This window comes from Chelonia mydas, chromosome 1, assembly GCF_015237465.2.
Source record: "Chelonia mydas isolate rCheMyd1 chromosome 1, rCheMyd1.pri.v2, whole genome shotgun sequence".
Lineage (NCBI taxonomy): Eukaryota > Metazoa > Chordata > Testudines > Cheloniidae > Chelonia > Chelonia mydas.
In genome coordinates, this window is record NC_057849.1 from 317,806,511 (window position 1) to 317,832,269 (window position 25,759).

General features: G+C 43.1%; 1 protein-coding gene across 3 annotated transcripts; it reads right to left on the reverse strand.

Moving 5' to 3' along the window:
• Positions 1 to 1,411: 1,411 nt before the first annotated feature.
• Positions 1,412 to 23,663, reverse strand: TRMU (tRNA mitochondrial 2-thiouridylase). Of its 3 annotated transcripts, none has more exons than XM_037889094.2 (11): positions 23,429 to 23,663; positions 19,818 to 19,983; positions 18,748 to 18,854; positions 18,139 to 18,261; positions 11,514 to 11,686; positions 9,923 to 9,976; positions 9,744 to 9,810; positions 8,687 to 8,787; positions 6,968 to 7,112; positions 6,627 to 6,709; positions 1,412 to 4,563 (listed from the first exon to the last, which is right to left on the reverse strand). In XM_037889094.2, the coding sequence occupies exons 2-11, from the start codon at positions 19,958 to 19,960 to the stop codon at positions 4,408 to 4,410; spliced, it is 1,152 nt and encodes a 383-aa protein (XP_037745022.1). In that variant the 5' UTR covers positions 19,961 to 19,983; positions 23,429 to 23,663; the 3' UTR covers positions 1,412 to 4,407. The 3 variants fall into 3 exon arrangements, with proteins under 3 accessions (XP_037745022.1, XP_037745020.1, XP_037745021.1); XM_037889092.2 differs by lacking the exon at positions 23,429 to 23,663 and adding an exon at positions 23,238 to 23,417; XM_037889093.2 differs by lacking the exon at positions 9,923 to 9,976 and having other exon boundaries at positions 23,238 to 23,441.
• Between the last annotated feature and the right edge of the window lie 2,096 nt (positions 23,664 to 25,759).

The following is a 25,759-nucleotide window of genomic DNA, read 5'->3' on the forward strand; positions in this document are numbered from 1 at the left end:
ATATCGGGGGAGGAGTGTTAAAAAGGAGCTTCCCTGGACAGAAACATTCTGGTGTGTAAAAATAGTACAACAGAAATTCAGTAATATTGTTCTATCTTACAAGGAGCCCAATTCTTCACAACTGGTCTTTGTTATTCCATTTACATCCCTTAAAGCAACATGAATGGCTGGGAATGAATTTTTTTAAATCACCAAATGAAAGGAAGACAAGGGTAATTACATTCAACAGAGGACAAAACATGACTGTGGCACATTAGATGGATATGCTTTCCTAAAGAATTGATGCAAGACATAATTTGACAACTTTATGGTATGAGTAACATCTAATTAAACCATGTTTGGCAGAATTGGTTCACGGTCATTGACACGATTACTTGTAAAAACTAAGGGTTGAGTCCACAAAGGTGCTTAGGTGCCTAAACCTCACACTTGGACATATAAATCCCAATTTTGGCTCCACTATGATCAACAAAACTCCTGCTGAATCCTGTAGGTGTCTAAACTCGTCCAGTGCCTAAGTTTTAGAGTAAGAAGTTCCCACCATGCCTACATTCCTGCCTATGAGCATGCACACTGCTGCCTCAGTCTAGGCATCCAGGTGCCTATATTCTGCCTAGGTCCCACAGCAATTCATGGGAGAGACAGATGTTTGGCTACCTAAGTCACATGCAGGGCCCAATCTCAGAGGCATGCTCAGAGGCTCCCTACTGGATCTGTCCCACTCAAAATCTGGCTGGAGGAAGAGGCGGTGCTGTCACCACCCATCTTATAACTTTTAGGCCAGTGTTTAGAGCGCTCATCAGGGATGTGGGAGACCCAGGTTCAATTCAGCCCTCTCTGCCTCAGGGCCAGGAACGATTTGAACAGGGGGTTAACACCTCTCAGGTGTAGGCTCTAATCACTGAGCTATGGGATATTCTAAGGTGGGCTCCCTCAAAATCTCCTGTTAAAGCTGCTGCACTCTCGATAAATAATGAGTGAGAGATTGGAGCGAGAGGACTGGATTTGGGGCCTCACCTCCCAGGTGGGTACCCTAATCACTGGACTACACAGTCATTCCCCTTATCTCTCTGGCCCAAAAACAGTTATTGGGCCAGATTGAGAGTGCTGTATTTTCTGCATCTAATTTATAGTACATGCTCACCAAATAAAAATGGAACCCTACGAAGTAGTTTCATTAGTTGAGAAAGCACCTCCCAAGAGATGAGCATGTTTCAAGACAATAAAGAATAGTTATTTTTAAATGGAAATGAATGTCCCCCTTCAGCCTGAATTCTTTCCACTTGTCCTCTTCAGGTTAAATACTTTCTACTAATCAAGTATAAAATATCAAACACCTGTGATCCAGAGCAAGTGGAGCTAATGCGTTTCCAGGTGAAGCAGTAGTAAATCACACCAGTAAAACAAAAAATTAATAAAAATAGATTTTATTGTGTATTTCACATTTACTGGATAAATCAAATTAGAAAAAAATGGACCATTAGCCTCTTTATAGTAGTTCCATATTTTGCAGAGTTACGATTTCAGGAATGAAGGGGTTAAGATGAAGAAAAACCATAAAAATCATTACCTGGATTCATTACTGGAATAACATTATCAAAATAATAGGAATCAACAGCTGTAAGGAGGAATAACACAGCCACAAAATCAAAAGAAAACCTTATAATACATTCTTATCTGGATAGCCAAAGAAAAACACTTTCCCCCATTGAACTTATCCTGATGTGCCTTACACACCGATCATAAGTGGCTGTACTTTCTGTTTTTTTTTTTTCCCCATACAGGACAACTGATATTTCTGACAAGTGGTACAGATTTCTTACAGGAAGGGTGGTTTGTTTCCTTCACACAAGTGTTCTCAGCAAATCCACAGACTGGCAAGTAGCAGTTACAAGGAGAGTTTTCTGTTAATTTATCTCCCCTCTTTGGAGTAAAAGACAGAACTTTATTTTCCTTTGTTACTCTGAGCAGAGAATAGCAGCTCTTAAACTGGCAATCAGGATATAGAAAGGGAGGTGTGTGTAGGAGGGGGGAGACAACATGGTTACATGTAATTAACTTTTACATTTGATGAAATCTATTTGTGGTACAGCTTTCTAGACTCTCTCCCCTTAACTGGATAAAGACAGAATTCTATACCCATCAGATTTCTACAGCCATTTGAAAAAAGTCTTACTTCCGTGCAGCTGTGTGTTAATGATAGTTAATTTATACAGTAATGTTAACTACAGGACTTGGCTTTTGTTAAGACTTGTAATAAAGGAGCTATATAGCCATCTGAGGAGGTCTTCAGGATGCAGTGGCTTGCTCCAATTCACAGTATCAAAAGTCTTGGGAGGTTTTTGTTTTAAATAATAAACACATTTCATAATATCCTCCTGTCATAAATATAGGGAGAAGGGTAGCAACCTTTATGTATGCAGTCGCATAAAATCCTTCCTTGGCAGCTGTACTGGATTACTTTAAACTGTAAGGGGTTAAGCTGTTCAAATAACCTAGCTGGCACCTGACCAGAAGGACCAATAAGGAAAGAAGATACTTTCAAATCTTGGGCAGGGAGGATTTGTTTGTTGTTGTGTGTGTTGTTCCCTCTCCGGATGGAGGGAGAAGCCAAGTAGGTACAATATCTCCTGAAAATATACCTGGAATAATCCATCTAAAAGCACAGAAATTGTAAGTAGGGCAAGGAAATGTGTTAGGTTATCTTTTGTTTTGGCTTGTGAATTTTCCTATACTACAGAGGTAGTTTTATTTCTGTTTTTGTAACTGTGAAGCTGAGCCCAAAGAGGAATCCTCTGTGTTTTAAATTTTTTTATTACCCTGTAAAGTTACCTTCCAGCCTGATTTTGCAGGTGTGATTCTTTTATTTTTCTCTTTATAAATAAAGTTCTTCTTTTAAGAACCTGATTGATTTCAGTGTCCTGAAAACAAAGGGTCTGGTCTGTGCTCACATTGCTGAGGCAATTGGTTGGTATATTATTCTCAAGCCTCCTCAGGAAAGGGGGTGAAGGGACTTGGGGGGATATTTTGTGGGGATAGGGTTTCCAAGTGACCCTTCCCTGAATTTTTGTGTAAATCACTTGGTGGTGGCAGCAATACCGTCCAAGGGCAAGGAAAGGAATTTGTACCTTGGGGAAGTTTTAACCAAAGCTGGTAGACTATAAGCTATGGGGATCTTTCATGCGGGTCCCCACAGCTGTAGCCCAGAGTTCAGAGTGGGGGGAGGGGAGGGAGGGACCCTGACACCTCCCATATAGTATCACACCACAATGATTTAGTATCTGGTCTATTTCCACGAATGCCAGCCCTCCCTCCCCAAAAGTTACCCGTATAACAAGCTTTAATATAACAAACAAGTAAATATGAATTTGGTTTTATTTATACCCTGACAATGCACTCTCAGTGCTCCAGGGACACAATCCACAGTCCCTGCCCTGATTAGTTTACAAAATTATTTAAACTACAGTAAAATGGCATACCATTACTCAGTTTTATAAGAGATTGTTAGATGTATCAACACATTTACTTTCAAATCACTAGATTTCAAAACCTGAATGATGGTAAAATCTTAAACCATAACTATTAGCAGCATAAGATTCATACAAGTGTAAAATACATGTTGTAAAATTTATTGCAAGTGAAAAATAAATACCTGTTGCTCACAGTTATATTCAACTTCACCAGTTTGCATGAAGAGATAACACATCCTTTTCCCAAAGTCCACATGCACACACATTTAACAAAAATCATGTATGCATTTTAACGAAAGACAGCTTTTAAAAAATACTTTCAGTTGTGCCTAAAAGAGAAGCTTAGTGTTTCGGGCATTTTTAAAATTAAAATAATTTTATATGCTGATGCTGTAACAGAGCAATTTTAGGAAATTAATTGTTTTATTACATATTGAAAATTCATTAATAATGAGTTCTCAACCACAAGGCTGATTCACAGCACAAGAAACGAAGAGGGAAAAGCAGCTTTTTCAAGCTGTAGAGACTTTCTAATATAAATACACTGTTTATGTACTACTCTGTTCTATAAATTTATGAAAGACTCTGACTTTAAATACTTGGTTTACAGTTAACTCAGTTCTGAAAACATGAAAGTGCTGATCTTGAAACTGCCAGGATGGGTCTCATCCAGTCATGCCCATCTTTTTGTATACTATGTTTCTGTTACTTATTTGAAGTATCTTACTGACCTATTTTCATGAAACCATATCAAAACTGTTTTTTGTTCAAAAACCCTCTCAGGTACCATCAATCAAATACAAGGACAGGACTGTCATAATACACCCTTTAAAAGTTATAGTTTGTCAGAGAATACGTGTGTGTGTGTGTGTTGTTGCTCTCATTATTTTAAGGCTCCAGTTTCCCCAAAGTCTTTCAATCAAGAAAAGTGCAGGAGTTACGTTGCTGGTTCTAACTTCTTGGTCTCCTCTGCTAACACACGCCTTGGATCCTGCTCTCTGCTTTTGCCCTGTTGCAAGGTGTACACTGATGGGCCCAGCCTCATGATTTTTCCACTGCCAAGGCACTCGTCACCCTTGTAGAACACAGCAAACTAGAAGACAAACACAGCGACAGTCTTTAGAGCACTGGCAAAGTGGCATGCTGAGAGATTGACAGATAAGAAGGGAGATCACCCTGAATACTCAAGGTAACATTAAATTTATTCCCTTGTATTTGCTTTGACCACATTACATAAAATGGGAGCGTAAAGAGAATGAATAGTTAGAACTGTTGACTCATGAGAATATAAATATAAAATGTTATGGAAATTCCATCATGAAATTTTACAATATTACATGAGAAATCAGTGGTAAGATAGTTATTTTAATTATTTTTCTTGTTGATGGAATCTCTCTTTAGTTATTATGTAACACTTTTTGTTTGAAAAGCTTTTCAATAAGGGGCTGATAGTCATGTAAGTAGAGTATCATTTTCACAGGAGCCTCTTCAAAAGGCTGAGTTATACATTCTATAGTGTCAGGTTTCAGAGTAACAGCCGTGTTAGTCTGTATTCGTAAAAAGAAAAGGAGTACTTGTGGCACCTTAGAGACTAACCAGTTTATTTGAGCATGAGCTTTCGTGAGCTACAGCTCACTTCATCGGATGCATAGCATATCGTGGAAACTGCAGAAGACCTTCTTCAGAAGGTCTTCTGCAGTTTCCACGATATGCTATGCATCCGATGAAGTGAGCTGTAGCTCACGAAAGCTCATGCTCAAATAAACTGGTTAGTCTCTAAGGTGCCACAAGTACTCCTTTTCTTTATTCTATAGTGTGGTACTGAATGTGAAAGGCTGTTATGTTACATACCACTATGTAATTATTCTTTTCACTTTTATGCTGGGACATGTGAATCTGTCAGAAGCAGATAACCTTCTGGACATTAAAAAACCAATAGTACTCCCCGAGTCAAATATTAAATATGAAAGTCAGTATCACAAAGTTTCTAATAAGCAAATTATTAACCAAACTCCTGGTTCAATTCATGTATGTATTTAGACCCATAACAGATTCAGTTTCTGCATACACGGTCTGATCCGAAGTCCACTAACATCCAAGGGAATATTTACATGTATTGCAATGGGCTTTAGAGAGGCCCAAAGTTTCTAAATCAAGTTTCTTTCATTTTGGTTTTTGGAGAAAACTTTCTGAATGTTAGTAAAATAACTGAGTGATGATTTAGATCAGAGGGGGGCAAACTACGGCCCACAGGACCCTTCCCTCTGGCCCCTGAGCTCCTGCGGGGTCAGGACAGGCTTGCAGAGGAGCCAGCCCAACTCCGCGGCAGTGTGGTGAGAGGGGCGGAGGCTAGCCCCTAGCCCCTCCCCTTCAGCTCCCCTCCCTCCCAGTCACAATTCTCCCAGCACCTGGGCAGTGTGGCTGCAGCACCGGCAGGGCGGCACGGTCAGGGAGAGTTCCGGGGCAGAGGCAAGGAGCAGGGGGGCTTGCAGGGGGGTGGTCAAGGGGCCTGGGCCCTGCTGCCAGGAACAGGGGCAGAGCAAACCAGGGCCCCCCTCCACCTCCAGCATGCTTGGCCCCTGTCCCCAGCAGCCAAGCCCAGATAGGGAGCGAGCCCTGCCCGACTGCCAGGGAGAGCAGCCAAATGAGCAGGGAAAACGTACAGGGAAAGGACTGAGCCCCCTTTTCCCCCACCCCACAGGTAACGTGGGGTGGGCAGAGCAGGGAGGGTTGGATGGGGGTGGGCCCAGGGGGGATTGGATAGGGGACGGGCGTCCCGGGGGGATGGTCAGGAGGCAGAGAGAAGGGGTGTTTGGATGGGATGCAGGAGTCCTGGGGGGCAGTCAGGGGTGCGGAGCAGGGGGGGGGTTGGATAGGGGTGGGAGTTCCGGGGGGGTTGGAATGGGGTGGGGGCCAGGCCACGCCTCACTGTTTGGGGAGGCATAGCCTCCCCCAGCCTCCCCTACCCGGCCCTCCATATAATTTCTGTACCTGATGTGTCCCTAGGGCCAAAAAGTTTCCCCACCACTGATTTAGATAGCCTGAAACAACAGTTCTTTAAAACTGGGTGGATGAACTTTCTGAAGTTCTTCTAACTGAAGTTATGCAGGATGCTAGTAAATAGAAATTAAAAGAATCAATTCTGGCAACACTTACTTGCCCTGGTGTAAGAGCTCTTATTGGCTTGACTAGTGTCACCCACACTGTCCCATCTTGGTTTAGAGTTAACGTGCAAGGCACTAAAAGAGAAAGTTGTTAAACAGCCAGCTAGCTCACTCTTATATTCACAAATCAATTAACTAGTTTTTCACTGACTGAAAAAAGTCTAATGAGTGAAGATGTCTCCAAAAATAATGCTTTTTAAGTCTTTAAAAAAATGGAAAAGCATCATTAGCACAAACATTTTTATCTACTTTTAAGAAATTATATTAGACCCTATTTCAATCTATCACCCAGATCAGAATTTGAATAGATTTAAATGTACAAAGTTTGATCACCTAGTGCCATTTGATGCTGAAACCTGAAAGTACACTCCATCATTTTGTCCCTAATTAGCTCAGCAGGAGGTTCCTCTGCAATCCAATGCACACGGTTTGTCCGCAGTAGGTCTCTATACAGTGCAGGGTGATCTGTAGATGGTGCCTTAAAGTACAACATTTTTGTTTAATACCAATGTTTATTCCAGATATTACATAACTGCCGTGAATGAAAACATAGATTTCAGGAAAACATCAAGGCATAACAAAATAAAAGCTAATCAACTAGTAAAGCAAGTAGATGTTAGATTCTAACCAGCTTCCTTAAATCTTTCATGAAAAAAATATGCCACAGCAAGTATGAATTATTATTCAGCATCGTGCTTCCTTCCCACCCACAGTTATGCCAGCTCATTTGTGCATTTCTCCCACAATCCTTGCCAGCCCTTTCTCCATGCTGACCCTTATGCAGTATTGTCCTCGTTATCTTTTCTTCATCCAAATCCCTTTCTAAGATTCACTTCTTCCTTGATATCCATTTAAAAAATAGATATTAAAAAAAAAAAAAAAGGAATTGAGAAATCAAGATGTGCACATGCTTATAATGAGGAAATGTGATTTGTTATTGTTCCCTTGTCCTTATTCACCCATTCCCCATTCTATTGATTTACCCTAACTTATCAAATCATATTTAACAGACTGTAAGCCTTCTAGGGGCATGGACCATGTCTTACCATTTGTTCTAAAAAAGTGACTAATATACTTTTGAACGCTGTAATGTAACAAGCTCCCAACTATCATTACCAATCATAAGACACCAAAGATGTTTGGACTTTAAATCTATGCTATCCTATTGATTAAATAGCATTGGGTGATGGAAGACAAATGCCAATTCATGTGACACACTACCTCTGGAAGGAATTTCTGAGAAGTAGGTAAAGCATAAAGAGTTAAAAATACATGCCACTGGAAGTGCTTCTCAAGCTACTATTTTGTCGTTCTGCCAGGGGCATAAGGGAGAACACCACAAAACTGAGTAGTCTGACATCCAAGCTGCAACCAAGAGGAGGTTCTTACATCAGAGTATCTAAGACATGAAATAATTCTCTTATGCTCATTTCTCTCTTCATCCCCTTTTTGGTTTACGGTGCTGTCTCAAGAAAGCACATCTGCTACAATGAAACACTCCAGAGCAAGAAAAATAACATCACTAGCCAATTAGATAACAAAACATTGCACAAAACATTAGTGATGTTAGGGTGCTTCAGAATGCTGGAGAATGCTACATGTTGACTTGTCAGTAAGGCAGAAATTATTTACAGAGCTGTATCTTGTCTGTTTTCACAGAGAGGTGAAACTGTATTAGTGTTCAATACTTCATTTTCTAGCAACTTGCTATGCCAATATAATAAATGAAATGTTTTAGATAAAGTATTATATATTGTGCCACAATGGCTATATGAAAAACGACCCGTGTTTTGGAGTAGTACATTGGAGCTTGATTGCCAATAGTTTGGAACATACTTCAAGCTAAAATCTCTAACAACTTTCTACTAATCAGATGCCAAATTTTTGGACAGGATGTATAAAACCTATTAATGCTGTATCAGTTGGCAGCTTTTGTTTCTCTTTTAAATGGAAAAGCCAAGACTTCTACATAGATTAGAATCACATTCTTTTCAGTGGGAATCATGCAATGCCTGCATTAATCACACACAGTATCAGTGTAAATAAACTTACCACAAAGATATCTCCTGAGGTTGTATCTTTCTCAACAACAAACCAAGCTTCACTGAGGCCGCTTAGCTTGGCCCTCTGGCCTATTGTATACAGGAAACAACCTAAAGAAATATGAAAATTTAACACGGCTAACACCCCTTAACTCTTTAGCTGCAGAAATCAAAATGTTTCAAATGCATAAATCCCTCTCCTCAAAAGTTTAAGTATACCACTGAGCAAAAGTTAGAGAGACCCCATAAACTTGAAAAAGTTTGTATCCTAAAAGTCTGTACCTGCTGTTGTGACAAATACCCCAAAGACTACTATAATTGAACTAGATTAGAGAAAAACATCAGTATTTCAGCTTGTTTAGTTTGTGAATTTGATAAATGTGTCTTGTCAGTTTCACAGTTTTAATGAGTCAGTTTCACTTCCTATTACATTCACTAACTTGACATCAGATTTTCATGCACTGGCTTGTGGGATCTTAGGTGTAGGCTCTTTTGCAGGCCTTGGAAGAGTGTTTATCAGTAACAGAGTCTGAAAGTGAAGAGGCAACAGGCAGATGTTCATAGAGAGGAAGGAGGGGAAAGAGGAGGTGAACTTGGGCATATCTGGTGCTGGTGTTCTCTAACTGCCCAAAAGAACCTGTATTAACTTATATTTAAAGGAATTTAAAATTTCTGGACATTTAAAGGGTGCTCTATCAGAAAATGGAATTGAAACTTAGTCATTTAAAAAAATAAATCAAGTTGACAATGTTCCCTTAGCATAAAATTAATGATGACCTACCTAGTGGCAACAAAGTAATCCGAAGTATCACTGGTGCTAGGCAATAATTATGGTTTTTCTTTTTATTGCAATATAAAACTAATATAAAAACTAGAGATAGACCAAAGCCATAGTTACAGGGTTAATGGATCTTCTATGATTCATTAGGCATACCAAATCAGAATGGGATTATAGATCTTTGGAATTTTACAGAACTAGTCTCCCCCCCCCCAAAAAAAATAGCATTGTTATATATTACACAAATGGTTTATTTAAAATCAATTAGCTAGGAAAGGCAGCTGCTTACCTTTGTGTGTTCCTATCACCTTGTTATCTTCAATGGAAACAAAGTTACCTGGACGAGGTTCTAAATACTACAAGAAAGAAAAATAGTTAAGTAAAAGATCTTTCCCCAGGCCACATTACAAATTACTAGGGAAATCAGAACAGAAGTTTATAAAATTCCCCAGATCTAATGTTACTTGCCTCAAGAATGAAGTTTTCAAAATTTCTTTCACCAATAAAACAGATTCCCATACTCTTTAAAAAAAAAAAAAAAAAGAAAAAAGAAAAAAAAAAAAGAATAAAATGAATGCACACTATAAAAAAGCAGAATGAAACATTTTAAAATCCTAACGTCAAAACATTCATCATCAGTACAGCAAAGATTTACCCTCCCTTGCACCTAGAAATATGCTAGGTGCCTCACAAAATGAATATAAAGATCGCTGCCTCAAAGAGCACACAAACTAAATTCAATACAAGTAAAAGTCATAAGCACAGGAAAGAGGAGAAAGACATGGGTGACAATAAGATCACATGGTTACTCAGTAAGACGTGAACACATCTTGATGACTGTGTTGCACGTATATTTTAAAAAAGTGACCTGTCCTTTACCTTATGATACAATACTAACACACAGACAAGTCACTGAAGCCTAGATACACAAAGGTTCTTAGGCACCTGAACCTCAGATTTAGGTACTTAAGTACCACATTTCGACTCCACTCTGATCCACAAAACTCCTGCTCAACTGCTGTCTAATCCTGTAGGCAGGAGAAGCCCTAGCTGTTTTGTTGGCCAGGGTGGAAAATTACTTCCACACTTATCACTGCAATGCTTAAGCACCTCTGCAGATTTGTTCTTCTTTCTTCCTGAAACTACATCACCTAAAAACCCTATAATACAATCTTCAGACAACTGCGTAGTAAAAAACTTCTTGCTATAAAGATGAGTACAAGTACTAAAAGCAAGAAGGAACATAATCAGGAACATAGCAGCTGCTTACATTCATACTCCAAAATATCACACCATAAAGCATTAGTTCCTTAGCTATGGAAACAGAACTTGTCTTGTGAAAAAAAGTGACCTAAGAAAAAACAATCTATACCAATGCATCCTGCAACCAACCATAGTAAATTAGAGATACAGAGAATCATGGTGAAATATAAATCATTGGCTATCTCTGTGACTTGTGCTGGTTGGAAACAGGCCACATCCATCACCTCAGCTCCTCAGAGCTACAATGGTAGAGGAGTTTTTTAAACAAAACAAAACCAAAAATTAAAATATCCAGCCTAAACACACTTAACAGTACTTTGGGACAGGTAGAGACAACTGCGTAAACAATGCAAAACTCAATTTACAGTCCAAATATATTTTATTATGTTACTCAGAAGTAATTTGACTTAATTTGATGCAATGTAATTAAAAAAACTATGACTATATTTAAAGTTTACCTAACAAGTATTAATGTTTATAACAACATATAAATCAGAAAAAGAATGGTTTAGAGCAGTGGACCCCAAAATTTCTTGTGGGAATAGCATATTGCTATTCCCAGAAGACTGTGGCGGGTACCAGACACCCCGCCACCGAGAAGTGGCAGCGGTAATAAGCGTTGCCGCCAAAATGCCGCCAGAAAACAGCAGCGCTTCTCGGCGGCATTTCGGCGGCGGAGTGTCCTGCGGGTGCACAAAAATGCCCCGGTGGGCGCCGTGGTGCCCGCAGGCACCGCACTGGGGACCTCTGGTTTAGAGATAAATATAAATCAAAAGTTTAATAAGTGTTACCATGCCTCTTTTCTCTTTAGCACATGATGAAATCCATGTTCTGCTGCTATCTTCTTTACAAAATCTTTTGTCAATCCTCCTAAAGGAAAAATGGTTCTCCTCAAAGCATCTTGTGAAATCTGACTGAGGAAGAAGGTCTGGTCTTTCAAGTGGTCAGCGCCTTTAAGGAGTTTTACAGCTGCAAGGTGTAGAATACACAAGATGTTTCAATGTTACATAGTTTAACTCCGACTATTTACATATAAGTTTAGTTAAAATTCAACCTAAAATAAGAACTTCTACTATAAACACATTTTAGCGAGTTTTCTCATTGCACTCAACAGAAAACATTTGGGGCATTTTTTACAACCTAGATATTGCTACATTTCCTAATACTGTATCTTTTGTTCAATTTTACAAGAAGAAATGGGGGTTAAAACTGATTACTCAAACTAACATGAACACCTGTTAATCCCATGTTTGACTTATGACACCCAACATTCCAAATATTTGGTTTTGCCTGTTTATTATGGTCTTAAACATTTTAAATAAAATGATAAAAATTTCCAAGATTTTTAGAATATTTTTATATTTTTCTTTAAAACTACACAGATTTTGATTCTGTATTTTGCTGAACCTCTGTTTCCTTTACATCACTGTGAATTTTCCTAGTAAGAAAAGCAATGCTATAAATTAATATTTTAAAATATTGCTGTTTGTAAATGTAGAAATAAGTAATATTAGCTAACAGTGTTGTATCTTGCTTTTCAAGAAAATGTTAGGCCAAATTTGCTCAAAGTCACACTGATGTAAATCCACATTAACGTCACTGGAGTTATTCCAGACCTACAGCAGTACCACAGAACAAAATTTGACTTGTTTATACAAATGATCTACAGATTCGGAGCACAAACAACTTGATCCTGTCTTGTATATGTAATAATTATGATCCAACTAGCCCATGATGTCGGCCTCCATCACATAGTTATACTGTAATTTTCAGTCATATTCTGTCCATTTGGATAAGAACTAGTCTCTATCATAGCTCTGGAGTTTCATGGCTAACACATCAATGCCTTCTGTTTCAAATGACTGAGAGATGATTTTGAGATACTGGTCAGTCACATCTAGTAATAGAGAGTCGCCACAATAGGTCTGGAAACACACCTAGAATACCACACTCATGGTGATAGATAGTTAAGAGGTGTCACAAAACAGAAGTTGGAAAGTGGGGTTTCTCCCTGCCCCGGAAAATGCTGACTCTCCAGACGCAAATAAAACCACCATCTATATGCTGATAACACAGATTTACCTTTCAGGTCTACTCTAGAAGTGCCGCCTTCTGGGCTATAAGTACCTATATAGGACACAAATATTTGATAATGGGCTCTTTAATCTAGCAGAGAAAGCTGTAGCATGATCCAATTGCCGTAACCGGAAGCTAGACAAATTCAGACTGGAAACAAGGGGTAAATTTTTAACAGTGAGTAATTAACCATTTAGGACAATGCCCCAAGGGTGTGATGGATTTTCCATCACTGGCAGTTTTTAAATCAAGACTGGATGTTTTTCTAAAAGATATAATCTAGGTCTAGGAATTATTCTGAGGAAGTTCTATGGCCTGTGTCATACAGATGGTCAGACTAGATGATCACAATTGTACCTTTTGGCCTTGGAATCCATGAATCCATCCACACAGCTAAAACTCTCATCCAGACTCTCCTTATGTCACGTTTCAATTACTGCAACATCCTTTTCTCTGGACTTGACAAATGCAACAATCCCATTCCCAGCCATTCAGAATGCTGCTGCAAACGTAATTTTTTTATCCTGTCACTTTGACCATATCACCCATCTCTCTGCATCCCTCCACTGGCTCACCCTTCTCTATGGCATTCAATATAAGCTACTTTCTTCACTTTCAAGACCTTTCATGTCTCTGCTTATCTCCACCCTACCTATTGTCTCTCATTTTACTCCAGTGGCAATTCTGTGCCGCTGCTCCTGCACAGAATTCGCAGATTTCTTTGCTTCCCTGCAAAAAAATGACTCTCTGATGGGAAGCAAAGGGAAGCTGCAAGAGTGGTTACGTGCCCTGCCCAGCAGCACGGGCGCATGGTTTCAAGCACCCGGAGCAGCCGACGGAGAGGTAAATACCTACTTGGGGGATGGAGGGATACCCCGGCCAGTGCTGGGTTAGACCCACTCCCTGTCCACCCAACCCCCATGCTTCTGGACCCCCCCCCCCCCACTGAGCTGTTCACCCCACACCTGGCCCTCCCCACGGTTGGGGATCGCCCCAGCTGGTGACTCCTACCCTGCACCAGGCTCAGCTGCTAGTCCCAGCTGGGCTGGGGGAGGAGTGCACAGAGCGGCCAGGGCCAGGTTAGAGCCACCCCCAGAAGCCTCCCCTGGCTCCACATGCCATCCCACTTCTGTTTCAATCGCTCCTCAGTACTGGGGAGAAGGGTCACTATATAGGAGATGCTCCCCCATCCACTCAGCCCCTGTGCCTTCGGACGCTCCCATACCCAGACATCCCCACTGAGCCCCACCCCTCCGTACCTGGCCCTCCCTGCCAAGCCCTATCCCCCCTGCATCTGGAGCACTGCCGAGCCCCTTCCCCCTGCATCCAGACTCGCTCCCCGCTCTGCTGAAACCCAACTACCCTCACATGGACCCCCCCTGCAGAGTCCAATTGCCTCGCACCCCCCACAGAGCTTCCCACACCCAGACTGCCCCACACAGAACCCTCTCACCCTACACCTGGAGCCTGCTGGGCTGAGCCTGCCTGCCCACACCTGGTGCTTCGCGTGCAGAGGGTCAGGGCTCTGGGGTGTTTCTGGGGAAGACCCAGCACTTATGCTGTGTCAGAGGCAGCCTCATCACTGAGTCTATGTCTCCCCCCTTCCCCGGGGGGAGAGGGGGCTGCAGGGTGATCTCCCACCTCTGTGCAGCCAGTGGCCTGTGCTTCCCACTGCCATGCTGGAACCTCCACATTTATTTATTGACAAATAAAATTTGCAGAATTTTAAAATATTGTGCGCAGAATTTTTATTTTTTTGGCACTGAATTTTTATTTTTTTGGTGCAGAACTCCCTCAGTATTACAACAAGAAGTTTGACTACTGAAGTTTAATAATCTTGAAATATCACCTTGATACGTATCTATGATTGTAACCAACTGTCACAGGCTGGCTGGCCCTTTAAGGGGAGTCAGGATCAGCCTCACCAATGATGTAGCAGCTATCCCCCTGCTGATCCTGACCTGATGGCTTGATTACCATTAGTGACCACAGCTGTGAAAGGATTAGGGAAGACTACACCGAGAAAGGAGAACACCTTCAAAAAAGGAGGCCCAGGAGAGAGGAGGTAGGGAGATACTTCTCTCTCGAGTAAGGGCTGTCAGGTGTGGAGGGCTGTCCTTAGGATTTATGGTGCCCTATACAGTATTATTAAACTGGTGCCCCTATGCCCAATGGCAGTCCGAGCTCGCATGTGTATTTTAGAAAAGGGTGATCTTTTGAAGGATTTATTTAAAAAACTATATGTCTGAAGATCCAAGCATTTAAGGCTAAAGATGAATATTCAGATTGTGCATCTAAAAACTATGCAAGGATTTTTTAGAGATGTGATTTTATAATCTTCAGTAACACACTGATGAAATATTTTTAAAGCAAATTTTAAACTAAGGACCTGTAGCTGAACATGTTCTGAGTAAATATTACAGTAATGCACAACTGTTTCTGTCAGTAAATTGAGAAACTGACAGTATATATCTCGGGATTGGCAAATGCCTGTTATTTGGCAAATGCTTCATTACCACTTGAATGACTCTTTAACAGTTTCAATGTTGTGTTCATAGGTCTAGCAAGCTGGAAGGCTTTGTCTCTTTTAAGTACTAGATTCCCTTTAGAGGAAGACTCACCAGGCTGCACCAGCCAGGTGTGGTGGGAGTCTGCAGAAAGGGTCAGAACAGGGATAGGAAGAGGAGGGAGGGTGGACACTAAGACCCAGTGGTACCCCAAATTTTCATGTGCCCTACGCTATGCTGGGTATGTCTAAGGACTTCCCTGGGTAAAGGCCTGGCAAAGACATGCTGAAAAAGGCTACAGGGATGGATTTAGTCCCTGTGATGGGCCTTTGAAAAGGAGCAACACCCAGGGAGGCAATTCTGGGGTCAGCATTCCAAGGGAGGAGCTAGGAGCTGAGATGAACTAGGAAGAAGCCTGAGAGGTCTGGAAACCACAGAAGATGCTGTAATAAAAATAGCCTGCTGGGAAACAGCAAAAGAGCCTTGGAGGCAGGAAGTAGCCCAGAAAAACAGCACCATGTCTAAAGGCACAGACCTAGCTGTTTAACAAAGGGTCCTTGGGCCAGAACTCAAAACAGAAGATGGGTCTGCCCCAAAGAAGGTGCACAGAAGCTCCAACTCAAGGACCATTAAGCCCAGGGTGGGGCTGAGAACTGAATCCAGATGGGTTGAGGCATAGCCCAAGAGGGGTTGTTTGGGATGTTTGGATTTCTGTTATCCTGAAAGGGATCCAGATCAGATGCAATTTAGCTGGAGGGCTAAGCTGTGGACAGAAACGGGTTATTATAGGGCCAAGTAGTAGGCAACAGGGAACACTGGAGGCTAAGACCCCTGCAACACCATGACCTAATGCCAAGGGGGCTGGCAATACTGTGTAAGAAAATGTTAAGCTTAAAGCCATTTATGTATCTTGTTTCTTTAATGTTTATAAATATAACTGTGATTAAGGAAAGTTCTTAAAAAGATAAGTGCTTTGAGAGACCTCAACTGAGGAAGTCATGTTGCTTTTAATATGATTGTGTAAGAGCCAAAGTGGGGAATTTTCTTAATGTTTTATATGAATATTGAGCACGCCTCAGTTTCCCCTATGTAGCAGCCTGGACCCCAGACAATGGCTGGGACACTTTATAACTTAGCAACCAGTGACCTGAAGGCCCTCCCCATCCGGTTTTGGCCAGTGGGAGAACAAAGGGCTGAAGAGACAGAGCCCAGGTGATCTGTTTGCCCAAGAAAGAAGACAAAGCATGGAGGAGGAGCTTTTAGGAAGGTGATATAGTGTGGATGGCTGGAAGGAGGAACACTTCTAGACTGGGGACAAAGAGGGGTCTGGACCCACTTGAACTCAGGAAGACCCAAATGAACTATGCTGTAACTTTCTGTTCTAAAGGCTATCCGAGAACTTTCTATGCTGTGTTCCAGACTTCCAATAAATCCATTTGTTTTACAACGCTGGCAGAGAGTCATTACAATCTTAAAAAGAAAAAAAAAGAAAAAAAGAAAAAGAAAAAGAGTACCACCTGTGGCACCTTAGAGACTAACAAATTTATTTGGGCATAAGCTTTCATGGGCTAAAACCCACTTCTTCAGATGCATGGAGTGGAAAATACAGTAGGAAGATTTTACACACACATAAACACACACACACAGAACATGAAAAGATGGGGGTTGCCATTTCAAACAGTTGACAAGAAGTCGTGAGTAACAATATGAGCCATCCTGATTATCACTACAAAAGTTCTCTCTCTCTCCTGCTGGTAATAGCCCACCTTAATTGATTTGTCTCGCTAGAGTTAGTATGGCAACCCCCATCTTTTCAGGTTCTCTCTTTGTGTGTCCGTGTGTGTATCTATCTATCTATCTATCTTCCTACTGTATTTTCCACTCCATGCATCTGATGAAGTGGGTTTTAGCCCATGAAAGCTTATGCCCAAATAAATTTGTTAGTCTCTAAGGTGCCACAAGTACTCCTTGTTCTTTTTGCTGATACAGACTAACACCGCTACCACTATGAAACCTATTACAATATAAAAGTTTTGTTGCTCCCTCTCTGCTAGTCTTCCCCCAAGGGTCCAGTTCAAGTGGACTCACTGAGGGGAGCTCACTGAGTCTGACCAGTGTGGCAAGGCACCTCCTTTGTCTCGCCAGACTTAGCACTACTCCCTCTGGCAATGGCAGCCCTGAAGTAAATCAGCCCTGCTCTGGCCAGCGTTTGCCTTCCCCCTTCTGTGCTCCTTTGGCCGTTTTCAGGGTTGGTCTAAGGGGTGATCCTTCACCAAACAGTCTCAAACACACAACCAAAGGGGATACCTTTCCCTGCCTCCTTGCTGGGGCAGGGTGTCGGTCCCTCCCTTAGCAGGCATTCAGGTTTGGCTGTTCCTCCTATGGGAGGAAGCACAGCTTTTCAGCCTGGAGAAGCTTATTTCCTTGCTGCCACTAGCCTGGCAGCAGCTTGTCATTCTCAATCCCTTTTTCTCTCGCCAGAGAAGGGGTTTTTAAAGGCCTCAGGCAGCCCTTAATTGGATTCAGATGTCCCTAATTGACCTGAGGTAATCCTCTCTCAGCCTGTAGGGAAAAGGACCTTTAACATTCTAGGGATAACAAATCGGTCTTCCAGGACCTTCTTGCAGCCATCTGGTATGACTTTGTCACACCAGCCATGGGGAAGGCTTAGAGGTGTGGTCCAGGAGACAATGGAGTCAAATGGCTTAACCTGAGAGAGAGAGAGAATCGATCCTCGCAGAGGGCTGACACTGAAAGTTGTTCCTCCCAGGGACCATATGGAGCCAAGACAGAGCACTGGGCCTGTGAATTTGTGACAAAGCCATATTAACCACTTACCATTTCTAACTTCAAATCGGTTTCTGAAAAGCCCTTGTGGTATTTTAATAGGTTGCTGTTGGAAAATTTCTTCATCTTCCAGTGAAGTCCTTGCATAATGTCCAGTTGCAACTGCATTCGCTCCTATGCCAGTTTTAAAAATACATCTACATCACACTTGAACTTCACAATATTCAGAGTACTAAAGGTTATAGAAATATTTGGAAACAAAAATGATTATAGGAACAAAAAATAAAGATAAATGACATCTGAGAAACTTTACATAGCTAGCCAGTGCTGTCCTAACCTTAATACAGCTCCAATATTTAATGGAAAATCATATTTCTTGAGGTACCACACTTCCATTTTTTTTGGCTTCAAGGAGCACCTTCAAATGCAAATTTTAAACTTCTCTTCACATAAGAGAGAGTTCCCTGAAATAAACTTACTTACATCTCTGAAAACACATGAAAAGAAATACTTTACAAATACTAGTATAAGGCTACATAGATGTTTAAATTGTGTTTGCACATGAGATCAGGCTTCTTGCCCAACATTTTAAAAAGAATTTGCTCCTCTTTGGCATTTTTCAGTATAGGGTATGCACAAACACACCTGAAGACAACTTACCAAGGTTATCCAGAGCATAATGGAGAAAATAATTGAATTTGATATGCTTGTTGCACATTATGTCAGGATTAGGAGTTCTTCCCAATTCATACTCATTTAAAAGGTAACTGTAAAACAAATGTACGACTATAAACATTTTTTAATGTCAGATAATTTGATTCAAGTGTAAAGAAGTACTTATTACTCTTGAGAGCTTAACACCTATCAATAATACTAAACATAAATTGTGCAGGAAGCAAACATATGAGCGATTCATTAATATTTTATTTTACCTATAAGACAACACTCATTTAAGATTTTCCATGACTGGACTAAGCTACAGTTTTTCATATTTAAACTCATACTAGCATTTATCAAATTAAGTTTCAACATCTTTGCACTTTAAAATAAGAAAAGTGCTTAGCATTTATATTTTTAACTAGGGACAAACGTGGCCTCATCACCACAGTATCTGATTATCTCTTGTATAACACTTTATTACATGTTCAAAATGCTTAAACAATTGCCAATTAACAACAGCGCCTAAATACTATGGTGATGGGCATGTATACTGAAATACCTTAGGGCCTGAGCCTGCAAGGTGTTTCTTGACCTCAATTCCTATTCAAATAAATAGAAACTGACAGCACAGGATTCTGCCCGCAAACAGTACATGCTAATTAAAGGGTAATTTGCACTTAAAAAAAAAATACAGGTGTTTATTTTTACTCTTTATAAACTGAAACAGCCTCTCAGATTTGTCCCTTACATTTTTACATTTGACAGACTATTTTAAAAACAAAAAGCAAAATGGTTTGTCCTTTGTTTATAACTACAGAGCGCCGCAGCTGGGAGCTGGCGGAGTGGAGCGGGCTGGGGCCCTGGGGGTGATTAGGGACAGGGGGTCTCTGGAGGGGGCGGTCAGGGGACAAGGAGCAGGGGGGCCAAAGCAAGTTCAATATAACACAGTTTCACATATAACGCGGTAAGATTTTTTGGCTCCCGCGGACCCCGTTATAGCGGGGTAGAGGTATACTAACACTTTATGAGAAATTATATTTTTAAAGAAAATGTCTCTAAAACAATCCTACCTGAAAACTTCATTCCAGAACTCCTTGACATAGGAAACTTGATGAAAAGGGATATCCAGTTTCTGACAAACTCTATAAGCATCTTCACAATCTTTGTCAGCAGAACAAACTCCTTGTTCATCCAGAGTATCCCAGTTCTTCATAAATACCCCTGTCACTTGGTAGCCTAAGGGAGGAGGAAAGGAATTATTCATATACTGAAAACATTCTTATGGATCAGACCCAAACTCTGGATCTTCCAAGTCCCAACTGGGCAACAGTATCCTGAGTGTTCTTATAGTTGTCAAGAAGTCATTCCATCAGTGCCTCACACTGCACTTCCTTGCTACAGATAACACAACACTCAGACAAGCCATTAAGGCAGACTGATGTGTGCTTGGTAAAAAATCAAGAGCCTCTTTCATTTCTTCCAAATACCATTATTTCACCCCAGCATTCTGAGCACCTGACGTTCCCGGAGAACATGCCAAGACTCCAAGATTGTTTTACATTGCATATATTAGTAATTCCTGTTTAGGTATAAACTAAAAAGAATTTTTAAAAGCCAGTCTCCTATTGATTTGATTTTCTGCCCACTGCTAGTTTTTCAGAGTATTCTACATCCAGATACTTTTCCCCCCACCCACTCATTGTCCAGCATGAATTTGAAGATTTAAAAACACCTGGTCAAATAGAATCATAGAATATCAGGGTTAAAAGGGACCTTAGGAGGTCATCTAGTCCAAACCCCCTGCTCAAAGCAGGACCAATCCCCAATTTTTGCCCCAGATCCCTAAATGGCCCCCTCAAGGATTGAACTCACAACCAACTCCTAAGGTGACACTAACAGGTTGAATACTGGATCATTACACGTTTTAGATTTTTTTTCAGAGAGGAAAAAATTATGTATTATAGTAACCCTTAGGATCCCAACTGGCAACAGAAAACACAAGACATAGATCTGTTCAGAAAACACAAAACAAGAAACATACCAGCAAAGTGAAGAAGAATAGTCAGCTGCACATCATGTTAGTTTTGCTAGGATGGAATAAGCTAACAGAGGGGCAGAGTGTGTGCGTGTAGGTAAGGGACAGGAGAAGGAGAATTGGGAGAAAGAAGTGTGCATGGACTCTGGAGGGTAGGTGAAGTGAGGCTGAAGTGAAGAGATGGTGAAGGAGGGGGCAGGAGAGAGCTGGAGCAAACAGCCAATCAGCAGAAAGGAAGAATGTCCAGAGTAAAAACTAAAAAGAAGTTGCACACAGATGGCATAAGTGTCTAAGGGTCCTATTGCAGATGCTTCTCTCTGCTCCTGCCAGCTGAGTTTCAGGGTGGCCCATCCCAGCAGTTTTTTCCCTCCTTCCCTAAACTCACACGGGCCCTGTTGTCCCTCTCTTGAATCATTCCAAGAATGCAGGAGGGCAGGCGTTACCCCAGCAAAACTCTGCATTTGGTACTTAATGTTTCTAAACCTATCAAAGAACATAAGGGATTGTTCTTCCTATACATCCCCCAGCAGGCGTATAATTCCTAATTTTTCAGTGTTTGAAAAATTCTATGCCAAATAGTAAATGCTGTAAGACTAGCACTTCCTATGTAAGGGCCCTTAATGCAGCTGCAATGGTAATGGAAAATATTCAACCTATTCTCTTTTCAACAGCTCTTCAGGTTTGAAAATAAGGAATTCCTTCTTACTCAGTAAGTAAGATAGTGAATTAAAAAAGTCTTCAACCTTGGTATCAAAAGAGTTTGATACAAACCTTGCCATAACAAATCATGAGATATCATCAAATTAATAGAGATTCAAGTTTCATTCTCTGAAAGCCCATATCTACACTGGGAAAATCATGAGAAAATGTGCTAACATTTTAAATAACCTGATGTTTAACAAGACTTAGTGCCTATTACAGAGAAGAACAATGTTAAATTGTTATGGTTAACTATCAGAGAGAGAAGGAGGGTGACTGTTGTATGAATTCAAGGGATAGAGGTTACAGGAAAATCAGCCTGGAATGAATTGGTACAGACAGGTATGTGCAGGAGGAGTATCTGTAATGACAACAATCAGGACAGTGTAATACTCTCACAGGCAGCAACTGATGACGGGGCACCTCCAGGCACTCCTAGCCCTTCCCCCACTCCCTGTCACAGCCACTCTAGCCTTCCTCCCTATATCACAGACCCCAGGCACCCTAGCCCTCTCCACATCAAGTGTCACAGGCCCCAGTCCCCCCCCACCATCATTCTCTCCCGTGTCACCAGCCCCAGGCACCCCATCCCCTCTCCCCCCGTGTCACCAGCCCCGGAAACCCATCCCTTCTCCCCTCCCCGCCCTGTCATGGGCCCCAGGACCCCCTGCCCTTCTCCCCTCCCCGCCCTGTCATGGGCCCCAGGACCCCCTGCCCTTCTTCTCCTCCCCCTTCCCCTCCACTCCCACCAGCCCCAGGATCTCCTGCCCTTCTTCTAATTCTCCCAGTATAGGGCCAGATTAACCTTCTGTGGGCCCCCATGGGGGCAAAGGAGCATGGCGTGTGGGGGGAGGTGTCAGTCCCCAGAGCAACGGGCCAGCCAGGGCCAATGGGGCATGGCATGACAGGGGCGGCCTTGCTTCGCCCAGCATGAGGGCACTATTTACAAACTGGCAGTTGCCAGACGCCCAGCCTTGTGCTGCCAGCATGCCCCTTCCCCTTGGGGGCAGGTCCGTGCCATACCACACATTCCCCCCCGCCCCCAATTCCCTATGACCAGAGCCCCTCCGGACCCACTGTGCTCAGCGTGCCCGCCCAAGACCCTGCCACAAATGCACAGTGCCCTGCCCACAGCTCCACCCCAACTGCCCAGCACCCCACCCAGAACCCCCCACTCCCTAGTGCCCCAACACACAGAGATCTTCCCTGCCCCCTCACAGCCCAGCACTCCCCCTCCCACGGGACCCACTTGTCTGGAGGGACCCAACCAAGCCCCCCTCCCCCCACCCAGCTGAGACTGGCCAGGCTTCTGCACCTGTCCCAGGCGGCTCAGCTCCAGGGACACAGCCGGGGCCCCAGAGGTGGTGGGAAGCAGAGACCGTCCAGAGCCAGAATTGCACGAGGGTCCAGCCAGGGGGCGGAGAGGGCCCTCGGCCGGCCGGCCTACCAGCGGGCAAGCGGAGGGGGGAGGGGGAGGGGGGAGGAGCCAACGGGCGGGGGGTCTCGGGGCACAGGACAAGCAGAGCAGGCCGGGGCCCCTTCTGAGCGTGGGCCCGGCTCCATGGCGCCACTGTAAACCCGGCACTGCCCCCGTGTCACCAGCTCCAGGCACCCCAGCCTTTCTTCTTCTCCTCCTCCCCGCCCTCCCGGGCCCCGGCCTCCCCGCCCTTCTCTCCGTGTCACCGGCCCCAGCACCCCCTGCCCCGGCGGCGCCTAACGCTCTGACCCCCCGCAGCACGGGCCCGCGGCGCCCCACCTCTCCGCCGGAGCAGCAGCGCCGCCACCGCGCTGTCCACCCCCCCCGAGAGCGCGCACACCACGCGCCGCGCCGCCGCCATCCTCCGGAGCCGGGCCCGCTCTCCCCTTCCGGCGTCCGGGGCTCCTAGGGCGCAGCAGGGGGGCGGGGCGGACGGGAACGTGCCCTGCACCGCGCAGGGAGAAGCTCACCCGGGCTCCGACTGGGGCGAGCCCGCCCCTCGCCCAGAGCCGGCCCCACCGGAGGGAGGGGCGCGGAGAAAGGAGGAGACTCAGCGCCGTGAGCTGCCTCGGAGATCTACCCCCCCCCCGGCCACCAGTCCCTGCGGGGGGAGGTCAGGGGATGCTCCCCCGTCGGGAACCAGTTAAAGAAGGGCGTGCAGCGTCCCGCCGTGTAGAAATGCGTTTGCCGTGTGAGTTCCCGCGGTAGGGCTTGCTTGGGGACTGCCTTCCTGCCGACAGAGCCAGCAGCTGGGGCCTAGCAGCCCTGCGCCCTCGCCGGCCGCTTGGTGCTGTGGGAGCAGGGCGGGGGAGCCCGTCCCCCCTGCCAGGCACGGTACTAGAAGGGAAGCCTGAAGAGAAAAGTAGCAAGAGTCAGGCTCAGCAGGTCCCGTGGTAGGACGTCCCCTCAGACACCCCCCTGAATGGCAGAGTGCAGTGCAGCCTCAAGCAGAGCTGTTATCTAGGAGCACACCGTGAAAGGCTTTCCTCTAGGGCAGGGGTTCTCACACTTTTCCCGCAAAGGCCCAGCTGTAATAAGCACAGGGGCCCACTATTAACTCTTCTTGAGGCAAATTATTTTAATTATTACATACACAAACTATAACACTGCAAACAAACAATCATTTTAATGTAAACAATTGTAATGATATAGAAGGCCCTTGCAATATACACTAATAGAAATGCTTCAAGATCTTCAAAGCCAAACCGTTTTAGTAAAATTACACTTTGGATAAACGTTGAGAGCAATATGTTGTGTTCAAACGGGAAAAACACAATGTATAAAACTGAACAATAAGCAACACAATGTTACTAAAATTGTTAAACACATTGCTAATTTTAAAACAAAATAGTTGTCCAACTTCGACCACTATATTGTTTTCAAATTTTTTAGTGTAAAATCTCAATATCTATGCTAAGTAAAGAACCAACCCTACTCTCTACTAGTTAGAAAAGAATAAAAATTATAAAAAATATAAAACAATAGTTATAACACACTGAAGTAATGGCTACTCATCCTGATCCAATCCCATAAAGACAGATTTCAGAGTAACAGCCGTTAGTCTGTATTCACAAAAAGAAAAGGAGGAGTTGTGGCACCTTAGAGACTAACCAATTTATTTGAGCATAAGCTTTTGTGAGCTACAGCTCACTTCATCGGATGCAGTCAGTGGAAAAATACAGTGGGGAGATTTATATACATAGAGAACATGAAACAATGGGTGTTACCATATACACGGTAAGGAGAGTGATCACTTAAGGTGAGCTATTACCAGCAGGAGAGCTGGAGGGGGAGGAGGGGGGAACTTTTGTAGTGGTAATCAAGGTGGGCCATTTCCAGCAGTTGACAAGAACGTCTGAGGAACACTGGCAGGTAAAAGGGGGGAATAAACATGGGGAAATAGTTTTACTTTGTGTAATGACACATCCACTCCCAGTCTTTATTCAAGCCTAAGTTAATTGTATCCAGTTTGCAAATTAATTCCAATTCAGCAGTCTCTTGTTGGAGTCTGTTTTTGAAGTTTTTTTGTTAAAGAATTGCAACTTTTAGGTCTGTAATTGAGTGACCAGAAAGATTGAAGTGTTCTCCAACTGGTTTTTGAATGTTATAATTCCTGACATCTGATTTGTGTCCATTTATTCTTTTACGTAGAGACTGTCCAGTTTGACCAATGTACATGGCAGAGGGGCATTGCTGGCACATGATGGCATATATCACATTGGTAGATGTGCAGGTGAACGAGCCTCTGATAGTGTGGCTGATGTGATTAGGCCCTATGATGGTGTCCCCTGAATAGATATGTGGACAAAGTTGGCAATGGGCTTTGTTGCAAGGATAGGTTCCTGGGTTAGTGGTTCTGTTGTGTGGTTGCTGGTGAGTATTTGCTTCAGGTTGGGGAGCTGTCTGTAAGCAAGGACTGGCCTGTCTCCCAAGATCTGTGAGAGTGATGGGTCGTCCTTCAGGACGGGTTATAGATCCTTGATGATGTGTTGGAGAGGTTTCAGTTGGGGGCTGAAAGTGATGGCTAGTGGCGTTCTGTTATTTTCTTTGTTGGGCCTGTCCTATAGTAGGTGACTTCTGGGTACTCTTCTGGCTAATAAGCGATGGTCACATAAACACCACCCTATACCGGAAACCTATTAACTGCTATTCCTACCAACATGCCTCCAGCTTTCACCAGATCACACCACACGATCCATTGTCTACGGCCAAGCTCTATGATACAACCGCATTTGCTCCAACCCCTCAGACAGAGACAAACAACTACAGTACCCACCTGCTGAAGTGAAGAAACAGATTGA

What these genes read in the sequence shown, in the direction of transcription:
- TRMU (XM_037889092.2), bottom strand. Translation starts at nt 23,319, where the DNA reads ATGGCGGCGGCGCGGCGCGTGGTGTGCGCGCTCTCGGGGGGGGTGGAC. An exon ending in TTCTGGAATGAAGTTTTCAG is followed by an intron (nt 18,855 to 19,817) that starts GTAGGATTGTTT and finishes TTTGTTTTACAG; the next exon opens with TTACCTTTTAAATGAGTATG. An exon ending in CCGATTTGAAGTTAGAAATG is followed by an intron (nt 11,687 to 18,138) that starts GTAAGTGGTTAA and finishes TACACCTTGCAG; the next exon opens with CTGTAAAACTCCTTAAAGGC.